General features: G+C 41.1%; 1 protein-coding gene across 2 annotated transcripts in view; it reads right to left on the minus strand.

Moving 5' to 3' along the window:
* The window catches only part of Supt6h (SPT6 homolog, histone chaperone and transcription elongation factor), a 31,902-nt gene extending 20,608 nt beyond the window's left edge, over positions 1–11,294 (minus strand). The window contains exons 1-9 of one of the 2 annotated variants that reach the window (XM_026388787.2): positions 11,145–11,294; positions 4,030–4,171; positions 3,157–3,315; positions 2,990–3,066; positions 2,478–2,670; positions 2,176–2,260; positions 1,051–1,324; positions 447–548; positions 76–192 (exon numbers count right to left, since the gene is read on the minus strand). In XM_026388787.2, coding sequence (XP_026244572.1) covers positions 76–192; positions 447–548; positions 1,051–1,324; positions 2,176–2,260; positions 2,478–2,670; positions 2,990–3,066; positions 3,157–3,315; positions 4,030–4,138 — 1,116 coding nt within the window. In that variant the 5' untranslated portion in view covers positions 4,139–4,171; positions 11,145–11,294. Of the gene's footprint in view, positions 1–75; positions 193–446; positions 549–1,050; positions 1,325–2,175; positions 2,261–2,477; positions 2,671–2,989; positions 3,067–3,156; positions 3,316–4,029; positions 4,172–8,007; positions 8,091–11,144 lie in introns of those variants that run through there. The other variant, XM_026388788.2, reaches the window with a different exon arrangement.
* Between the last annotated feature and the right edge of the window lie 51 nt (positions 11,295–11,345).

The raw sequence follows: 11,345 nt of genomic DNA on the forward strand, positions 1-11,345 counted from the left end.
CTTAGGTAGTTAACTTTTCTCTCATCCTCTAACTGAATTTCTAACCAATAGACTACTAAAGCTTGAGTCAGCTACCTCAAAATGCTGGTTTCGCATGAAGCCCAGGGCTTCTTTAATTTTCTGAATTGTACTGGGTCCTTTTCGACTGAAGCTGCTTGTTGGCTGCCCTCGGTCCAGGTAATCACAGCTTTCCTATAGTAGGAAAAGAAAAAACAGCAAGATACCATTACTTGCTTTGCCTTATCATACAGAACTGTTTCATAGCACAAGATTGCCTTACTTGAGATGAAATCTAGAAAAAAATCTCTCTCTCTCTCTCACACACACACACACACACACACACATTTTCAGTATGAGGCACACAGAAGCATAGGTCAGGGAAGGAGCACACCCCCATCTTAATCAAGTGACTTCTATTTCATGTCAAGTTATCTTTTTTTAGCTACCTGTAGAGAAATGGTTGGCGTGGCAAAGGCATTCCTATAGATCCAGTCAGCTTCTTCTTCTAATTCATCATCTTCGGCCCCCTTGACTGGGATGGAGCGGAGCTGTAGCAAATAAGAGGGTGAGATTGACTTTAACTTGTATCCTTGGGCTGGGGATATGGCTCAAGCGGTAGCACGCTCGCCTGGCATGCGTGCGGCACGGGTTTGATCCTCAGCACCACATATAAACAAAGATGTTGTGTCCGCTGAAAACTAAAAAATAAATATTAAAATTCTCTCTCTTTAAAAAAAAAAAAAAAAACAAACTTGTATCCTGTTTATGAAAACATACACTTCTTCTGGAGAGAAACTGTGATACTTTGGCACCCATTTCCAGTACCCAGCAGTATTGTCTGTCACGAAATAAACACTTCATAAATTTGCTAAAAAGCCCCATTTCAAGATCCACGAGCAGGGTGATAGTATATTTTCTGTAAGAGCTAGACTCCCTGGACCTTGTTCAGATAGGGTTAACAGGTTTCGTAATTTCAGATTGCTATGAGATTGTTTCATGGCCTCAAAATGATGGTGAATCAGCAGAAGGCAGAGGCTGGTGGTTTCTTACCTGGAACCTCTCAGGCAAGTCAGTGGCTCGGATTTCATTGTCTTGATCTGTGAGGTGGCTGCTTTCCAGCTCACTGGGCTCGTACATCTCAAAGATGCTCCTGCGGCTCACACGCTTCTTGGTGGTCTTCTTGGGGCGCACTCTGATTTCACCTTCGGCCTCATCATCCTCATACTCATACTCTTCCTCCAGTTCTTCATCATACTCATTGTATTTCTCAAACTCGTCATAATCAAAATCCACGCCAAAAATCTCCTGGGCTTCTTGCAGTGCTCTGTGGGTGAGAGGAGAGAAATGTAGACTCTGTACAGATCTTTGACTTGCTCCAGGTAACTAAGAAAATTAGAAGAATAAAAATAAAAGAACCATATTCACTATGGAATAAAGGCTTAGCTAGGGGATATTTCTGGGCAAACTATTGTTTATCAGAGAATAAAAAGCCCACTTTTGGCACCTGTCAGTGACAGAAATCAAATAGCAATAGGGCAGATGGGTCTAACACTCTACTTGGCAGATCTATATTCCACTAAGGTATTACTGTATTTCCTCAGAGCAAAAGCATTCAAAGTTACTTTTTATTATTATTTTTTTGATACTGGGGATTAAACCCAGGGTTGCGTAACTCCTGAGTCACATCCTTAACTTTTTTTAATATTTTGTTTAGAGATAGGGTCTCGCTGAGTTGCTTAGGCTGGCTTTGAGCTCATGATCCTCCTGCCTCAGCCTCCCAAGCGACCAGGGTTACAGGCATACACTACCATACCTGGCAAGCTTTCTAACTTGTAAACTTTGATGCAGGTACCCTTTTCCCACAAAAATCACATTTAGAAGGCATAAATATAAATGAATAAACATGGAGCTTCAGGAAGAAGAGGGATGCAGGAGCCTTGCCCATATCTTAATTCTTTAAGAAGCCCTAAAATGCAAAGTGACCTCTCAGGGCTTAAAGGAACAGTCTGAAATCACTGCCAAACAGAGGGTATATAAGACACCGAAGCAAAATAGTTGAGAGCTGGGGATATGCCATTTTGGGGGAGGCAAAAATAGTTGAGAGCTGAGGATGTGCCTTGCCGGGTGGGCATACTCAATGCCTTTATCACCACTTTGTATCAGACCCCCACTCACGCATCTGTGTATCCGGGAAGCTTTTTCCGCCACTTGGGTTTTTTCAGAGGCTGTCCATCGTCATCCACAATGAAATCATCAATATCTGGGTAGAGAAGTAACAGTTTAGTACTCAGGGTCAAAGGCTGATGCAGGACTAAATGGTTTTAGTTCCTGCCAGTAAGAAAAGTACAAAGACTGAAACAACTTTTGTGTCAAATGCAAGGCCCTGTAGCTGAAGAATGGCCTCCTATTCTGCTCCTAGGGGCCAGGACATCTCAATGACTATCTAAACATTGTTTTCCCTGCCCAATGCCACATACCTGACTCTTCATCATCTTCCTCTTCCTCCTCTGGAGGAGCCATGGGGGCCTCCACGGCTTCCTGTCCTTCTTCCCCTTCCCCATCTTGGAATATTTCTTCTGCAATAGCCTCTTTTTCATGTTCCTCCTTGCCATATTCCTCTTCATCATCATCTTCATCATCTGACATTTTTTTGACACGCCGGTACTTTTGCTGGTGGTGAGAAAACCTGCCTCATCAGGATCTGAAGGTTCTATTGTAAGAATGCCTGCTCTTTAGTCTCATTCTCATCTTCCTACTCTAGTTATATTAGCCAAGGGAGACTAGAAAGAACATGCATGTGATGCTCTTTTGGCCCCATGACCCACCCTTGAAACTGACAAGCCTCAGATCTGGGCTCTACAGCATGACACCAACATCTTTTTCTTCTCTGAAGTTCCCCAAACTGTTCTGGATCTATCTCCTCTCCAAAAGATATAATTTCAAGGGCTTTCCTTAACACCCCCAGGACAAAGACAAAGAATACACTTACTCCTCGTTTCACTTTGACACCCAAATTCTCCTCAATAAGGTCAAAATCATCATCCTCCAGGCGGTCATCAAAAGATGCTAAAGAAAACAAAGTGTTACACGGGAAGGCCCCTTCCCCACTGCAACTTCTACCTAAGCCTCATCTAACCTGGGGGAAACACTACTCACTGCGTTTTCTCTTCTTGTGGCCAACATCATCTTCTGAATCACCAGAGTCACTGCCTTCATCTTCCTCCCCATCATCTTCATCATCATCATCATTGATAAAGCCTTTTAAATTGCCTTGTTCATCTTGATCATCTAGATTCTCCTCCTCCTCCTCCTCATCTGGAAAACATGTATGTTTGAGGCATGGAGTTCAGGGAACAGGATGGATGGTGGTGCAGGGCCACCTGCTTAACTATAATTTTTCATCCACCCTGAACCTAATGATGGTACGGTGCCACAATAACTCTTCTGTTCATGTAAAGGTACAAAACATAGCCATCAACCAGGACAGTTTGTTTTCTACATTGACCATTTGTCTTTAGGAAACACCATCTTAATTACTTTGGCTCTACAAAATTGTTACTAGCAATTTTATAGACACTAATAACTAATTTTCCTCTGTTTATAAACTCAGTGGCTGCATTCCTTCTTTGAGCCATAAATCTTTGATAAAAACTTATATTTCCCTTTAAAGTCACTTTAGAGTTTTCTGCTGATGATCCTAAAGGTTGGGTTTGGCCAGAGTAATAGGAAACTATGTGCATAAGCACCGCTAGGACTAAAGGCAGGAAGCATTATATATGTATTTATTTACTGTTTGTCCCCCCCAAAAATTCTACAATAGCTGGTGTTTTGTGTTCCTACTTCTAAGTACAGTGCCTGGCATACAGCAGACAGATGCTCTAAGCATTTTGTAAGAATGACTGAAAGTTCTCAAGTTGGTACCTCATGTGTGAGAACCTCTGTGCTCAGTCTGAGCCTTTCATCAGCAAGAATCCAACTATCCAAAGCTTAGTAATAGTAGGGAGAAGCTTGAGGCTGGGGCCTCCTCACCATCATCCTCCTCTTCCACAAATTTCTTGGTGACTCGGGGCACCACTTCACCTTCATCATTGTATTCTTCCTCTGACTCCTCAGCCTCACTTTCCACAAAATCAGACATTGCTGCAGCTTCTTACAGCTTGCCTGAAGAAGACTAAGGAAGGGAAGGAGATGAGGATTCAAAAAAAAGGGAGACACATGATCTTACAGAGAAATCTTAAACCTTTTCTCAAAAAGTCTTTTAGCCATCTGTCCCAGCTCCGAACACTCAATCATTTCTACTTAAAGAGAAGAAAGAATCAGATAGCTAGGGGTACAGTTTAGTGGTAAAGCACTTAACCAGCATGCACAAGCCCTTGGATTTGATTCCCAGCATCTCCCACCACTCCCACCCACTGACTCCATCTCTTTCACTTCCCATTTCTCCCAGGGTTGCTTCTCACATGTATATTTAAGGGGGGTGGGTGGGAAACAATTACTGAACTTACATATGTAACATCTCTCTTACCCAGACTTTTATTTATCTCACTTACTATTCAAAGGCAGGAATAGGTGGATAAGGAAATAAACTAATGAATGAATAATTATATAGGTGGGGACATGGTAGTAAAGTGAGATACTGTGACTTGCTTACAGAGGTTGGGAGAACAGTAAGTGACACCTTTATGAAAGGTGCGTTCATATACACTATTTCTGGTTATTAGCAGTCAAAAGAAAAATCCCTTTTCAAAAACCACTTCCTGAATTTGAGGCACTTGTAAAATTGCTGGTTGGGAAAACTGTGATGGAAAAAATTTTTTTAGAAACATCAGAACCATGACTACATTTCTATCATTTACCGCCCTTGCAAAAAAACTCTGAAATCAGTCTTCCAGGGTTGACAAAACAGAGGCATTATCTAAAGAAAGACAGAGATAGTACTGCGCTTAATTTTAGAGATTATATTCTGATTTCCTCACCTAACACCTATTAATGTGGTTAATAATTTTAACTACATTATTGGATGTGTCTGGGTATCAGTTCATCTGGAATATGATAGCAGCACCACTTAGATCATAGGGTAGCTGAGAATATTATATGACATAGGGGAAAGAACCTACTATTTCAATAAATGTTAACTATATTTGAATTTGAATCCTGGTCCTTGTACCAACCAATCCCAACTTCATCTTCTACTTCCCTACTTTCAGACTTACTCAATGCCTAGAAGTGCAGTGAAGAACTCTAAGAACTATATCACGAACTTTGATGGGTCTGGAGTAGGACTTGGGAAAAAAAACCCAAAAAACAGTACACATCATACAAGTCACAAAAAACCTAACCAAGGTGGACACAGTGGTGCACATCTGTAATCCCAGTTACTTAGGAAGCTAAGGCAGGATTGCAAACCTGAGCAACTCAGGGAGACCATGTCTCCAAAAAAATAAAAAATAACAACAGCTAAAACAAAAAACAAAAACAACAACAAGAAAAACTGGGTAGAGCAGCCCTGGGTCAAGCTCCAGCACTGCTCACAAACAAAACAGAAAATAAGAAACAAATCTAACTAAAATTAATAACAGGTCTCTTCTTGGTACTTTAGGAACTGAAAAATAAAAAGTTTATTGCACAACTACTAAGTGCTAGACACTTAAAATGTACTCTGATCCTTAATAACCACACTGTCTTATGAGTTATAACACATTTCTGTATCCATTCCAAAAGGGAGGAAATAAATCGAGAAAAATCAAGTCTCTTCCTCAAGAGGACACAACTCTTAACAGTTAAGGTCTACCTGACTCCATAGTTGTTTACACTATGTCAGTTCTCAAAGTGTGGTCCAAGCACCACCACATCTTTTCTCTCATGAGTACAGTGGAGTTTTTCAGAGGTTATATAACACATGGCATTAGAAAAGACAGAACATAGAAACAGATAAGAAAATCTATCTGTATTCTCTTAAGGCAGATATTTAAAAATTCTGCTTAAAAAAAAGGGGGGTGGGGTGAGGAGTGGCTCAGTGGCAGAGTGCTTGCCTTGCACATGTGAAGCACTGGGTTAGATCCTCAGCACCACATAAAAATAAATAAAATAAAAATATTATGTCCATCTATAACTAAAAAATAAAAGATATTAAAAAAAAGATTCATCTTAAAAAAAAAAAAAGGTAAAATACCACTTGTTTTGGGATTTAACTCAGAGATCCTTTACCAATGACTACATGCCCAGTCCTTTTTATTTTGAGACAGGGTCTCACTGAATTTTTGAGGTTGATCTTGAACTTGTGATTCTCCTGCCTCAGCCTCCCATGCTGTTGGGATTATAGGTGTGCACCACAGTGCCCAGATCAAAACAATATCACTCTAATCACTAATTTTTTCTTTCTTTCTTTTTTTTTTTTGGGGGGGGGTACTAGGGAGTGAAGCCAGGGGCACTTAATCACTGAGCCACATCCCCAGCCCTTTCTTAATTTTTGAGACAGAGTCTCACTAAGTTGCTAAATTGCTGAGACTGGATTTGAATTTGCAATCCTCTTGCCTCAACCTCCCAAACCACTGGGATTACAGGTGTGTGACTGGCAATTTTTTGTTCTAAATACTATTGTTATTTTTCTCTTCTTTCTTTTCTTTTTTTAATATTTTTAGTTGTAGATGCACCCCATACCTTTATTTTATATATTTATTTTTATGTGGTGCTGAGGATCGAACCCAGTGCCTCACATGTGCTAGGCAAGCACTCTGCCACTGAGCCACAACCCCAATCCCTATTGTTATTTTTTATAAGGAATATTATTTATGTTAAAATGTAGTGGGTTTAATACTTCGTAATTTTCAAGACTATAAAGGGATCCTGAGATTAAAAGGTTTGAGAGCCATCACAGGGTCCCAAAGGGCTATGACAAAAGAAACCTTAGGATTAGATTGATGCCCTCTCTTTTCTTTTTTGAGATCTGTAACCTTAAGGTCATTTAGCTTAAGTATTGCCACAAAAGCGAATGTCTTAAACTTCTGCCAATGAAATCTGGAGCTCTAATTTTTAATTTTGACATTGCTCTCTCAGCCCTGAATTGAGTCATTAAAAATAGATTTGAGTAGTACAGCTCCGCCTACCCCCATTTGCTTTAATTAGGCTGAGACCCACAAATTCAGTCCTTTAAGGTTTCAATATCTTCAAATTAAATGCAAGCTCCTGGGGGCTGGGGTTGTGGCTCAGTAGTAGAGTGCTCGCCTCACACATGTGAGACCCTGGGTTCGATACTCAACATCACATAAAAAGTAAATAAATAAATAAATAAATAAATAAGTGAAATAAAGGTGTTGTGTCCAACTACAACTAAAAAATAAATATTTAAAAAAAAAAAAAAATGCAAGCTCCTACAGACCAGATGCCCACAGCCTGCTTACCAGAATAAAGTCTACCTGATCAGACAGTCTGCCTTCTATCCCTAGGGCAGCTGGTGCTCTGGGCTGCACACAACTTGGGAAGACAGCTGTGTTGCCTTCCCTTCTATTGCCTAGGCTAGTAAAGAAGCACATGCTGTGTTAAAGCTGGGGAATGCCTCTAATCTAGCTCAATGTCAAGACTACCAGTTAAAAAAAGTATACCAGAAGCAATCCTGACTTGCTACAACTTGCAGGATCTAGATGTGCATACAGAGTGCTGCAGCAGCACTGCAGGCTAAGGATGCCAAGTGGCAATTGCTCCAGAACAAAGATAATAATTCTTTGTTTGTATATGACCTTCCTGCCTCCATCCCCAGCACTGGTGATTAAACCCAAGGGTGCTCTAACACTGAGCTACATCCCCAGCCCTTTTTACTATGTTTTAAAAATTTGAGCCAGGGTCTTGCTATATTGCCCAGTCTGGTCTTGAACTTGCAATCCTCCTGCCTTAGCTTTGTGAATAGCTGGGATTATAGGCATGCGCCATAGCTCCCAGCTTGTAGATACTACTGATACATGATATCTGGGACAAACCTAATGTGGTTTGGATTTTGTGTTTAGTACTTACACTCTTCAAATTTTCCCCATATTCAGAATGTAAGTTAAATCTGCAATTGGAATGGGAGTGGGTTGGTGGAGGAGAAGATTTCTCCAGGCAGAAGTCCAGTGTGGGTGCAGCAGAGATACAGAAAGAGAGAGGGGTGGGGGTGGGGGGAGAGGGAGAGAGAGAGAGAAAGAGTTACCATGACATTTTCTGGAAAAGGAACAGAGCTGGGATCAGATTGCCATAGGGGAGGTCCTCCAGAAGTCCCTCCCTTTGAACAAGAAGTTGTAGGAGGCAAATTAAGAGAACAGAGCAAAAAGAAACCTAGTCTGTTAATTCCTTCTGCTTTCAGCTTTGATTAATCCATTTTGTTCCATCATCCTAATTGTGGACACCTACAAAAACTTAAATTGAGGAACCAACCTAGATGCCCTTCAGTAGATGAATGGATAAAGAAAATGGGGTATATATACACAATGGAATATTATTCAGCATTAAAAGAGTATAAAATCATGGCATTTGAAGGTAAATGGATGAAGTTGGGAGAATATAATGCTAAGTGAAGTTAGCCAATCCGCCAAAATAAAATGCCGAATGTTTTCTCTGATTTAAGGATGCCGATTCATAATGTGGTTGGGGTGGGGACATAGGAGGATTAAATGGACTCTAGATATGGTAAAGGGGAAGGAGGGGAGAGGAGAAGGAATGAGAGTAGGAAAGATGGTAGAATGAGATGGACATCATTACCTAAGTATATGTATGAAGACACCAATGGTGTGAGTCTACTTTATGTACAACCAGAGATGAAAAATTGTGCTCTTCCTGTCCTGGTGGGGTTCACTATCTATCTCAAAAACTTATAAATAAATAAAGTTATGACAGAACATGATTGGGGCTTAGGGATATAGCTCAGTGGTACAGCACTTGCCTACCAGCATATAAAAAGGCCCAGAATGTGGCTCAGTGGTTAAGCATCCCTGGGTTCAATCACCAGCATCACAAAAGCAAAGTAAAAAAACAAAACTCCAAAATTAATGCTGTATTAAGCTATATACTAGGAAGATGAGATCAATGTGAAGACAGATATTGGGGAATACCTCAGGAAAGATGATGCCTGAGTGAAGAATTAAGTCTGGAAAAAGGAAATATGAGCAAAAACTTGTGCTTGATAAGGCAATAGCCCCCAAATCTGTTGTAGAGTTTAAACTACAAGATATTTCATATTCTGCATTTTCTTTTTTTTAATATTTATTTTTTAGTTTTCAGCAGACACAACATCTTTGTTTGTATGTGGTGCTGAGGATCGAACCCGGGCCGCACGCATGCCAGGCGAGCGCACTACCGCTTGAGCCACATCCCCAGCCCTCATATTCTGCATTTTCTGAGAGTCAAGGCCTTTTTCAAAGGTATTTATGAGTGAATACCAACTTGGAATGTAAAAACCCAAAAGTTAAAGTTTCAAAGCCTATTTAAGTTCTTTTAATTTTTTTGTACCAGGGATTGAACTCAGGGGTACTTAACCACTGAGCCACATTCTAGGGCTTTTTTAGAATTTCGAGACAGGGCCTAAGTTGCTGAGGTGGCTTTAAACTCAAAATCTTCTTGTCTCAGCCTCCCTAGTCATTAGGATTACAGGCATGCTCCACCATGCCTGGCTTAAGTTCTTTTAAATCTAGGATTTAGAACTGTTAAACTAATATGTTAAAATACAAAAAAGTTAATTTTGTTATTTTTAACATGTACATCATATTTATAGGAAAATGTTTTAGAATCTTTTCAATAAAAAAGCATTATTGTCAATATTAGTTTCTAATATTGATAATTTTAAAATAGTATTTATCACTTTTCTTTCCCTGTTTCCTTGGGGAACATGAAAAATGCAAAAGAGGAGCAGAAACAAATGACACGTGTAACCAGATTCAGAACCCTTGCAACACAGGGAGGGAGAACAGTTACTGAGCCTTGTGCCACACACATTGTTCCTGCTCTAATGTAGGGGCTGGCAATCTTTTTCTCTATTAGAGCCAGAACTGCCTTGTAGCACAAAAGCATACAGACAGTATGTAAATGACTAGACTGGCTTCACTTGACTCACATGATTTTGGTGACCATTATCCAGAAGTACAGGTCTTTAAAGAATTGATGTTGAAAGTACCATGGCATCCTCCAACAGTGGAACCTAACCTGGTTTTGAGGTAGTGCCTTCAAGCAAAGACCTTAAGAGTAAGGAGTGAGGGGGTAGGGCTCAGTCTCAGTGGCAGAGCACTTGCCTAATGTATTGTGAGGCACTGGGTTCAATCCTTATCATCACAAAAAAAAAAAAAAAAAAAAAAGAATGAGGAGTGAATTAACTAGAAAAATTTATTTTTTCCAGAGGGGAGTTGGCAAGGGAGTAGTGGGGTTAAGGAACTTTCCAATGTAAGCCATGGACTGTGGAAGTCTTTCGGAAAGCTTAAGTGTCCTTTTTAAAGGAATAAGTATCCGTTCTTGTGAGAACCCAGGAAAACAAACTGCTCAGAGAGTGCTGGAGAAACAGGCAAAAATGCAGGATAAAGTTTTGACTTAACGGCCAGTCTGATGTTTATGGCAGGTGCTGGCAAATGTATGGGGAAATGAATCTATTAAGAATGAAGGGATTCAGTACTTCTACAAGATCTCTGATCTTAGAAAGGGATCAAGGATGCAGCCATTTACTTAAAGTTCTGACTCTATTATTCAACAATACGGGAAGAGCTAGAATTTAGCATAGCATGTCTGATGGCTGAGCTGTTTAAAACCTGGTAGGAGAGACACATTTCTAGGACAAACAATTCTTTCACCTGATCCCAGGTTAGAAGCCCTAGGTCCCTTCCATTCCTAATTCCCTCGCGTGGCCCAGTTTTTTGAAACTACGGAGACAAATGGGATCCCAGGAAGCCTGTTGATTCAATAGGCCACCCAATTCCCGGGTTCAGGATGAGAAGGCTTTGAGAAAGGCATTGAGACTGAGCAACTACTCTGCTATCCTCTCCCCTTCCTCGGAGAGAGCAGGGAAGGCCGCCGCCCCCCCCTTCTTCCCGCAGACGGGTCCCCAGAGCCTCTTCCCTTACGGGAACAGGCCATAGGAGCCCGGTTCCGCACCTGACCCATGCAAGAAACACAATCTCCGGTCTGAACACTACCTGCTTGAAGCCCGCCGTTCCTCTGATGCGAAAAGCCCCCACTGAGGAAAATGGAGTCGTCGAACCGAGACTGGGAAAGGATAGTAAGGACCCACCACACGACCCCTCCGTCGCCACCGCCGCCACCGCCGCGGCTGCTGCGTCAACGTGCTACGTCACTTCCGGCTCCCTGTCACTGGGAGTGGGCGGGCTGTTCCTACC

The sequence above is a fragment of the Urocitellus parryii genome, chromosome 7 (assembly GCF_045843805.1).
Source record: "Urocitellus parryii isolate mUroPar1 chromosome 7, mUroPar1.hap1, whole genome shotgun sequence".
Classification (NCBI taxonomy): Eukaryota; Metazoa; Chordata; class Mammalia; order Rodentia; family Sciuridae; genus Urocitellus; species Urocitellus parryii.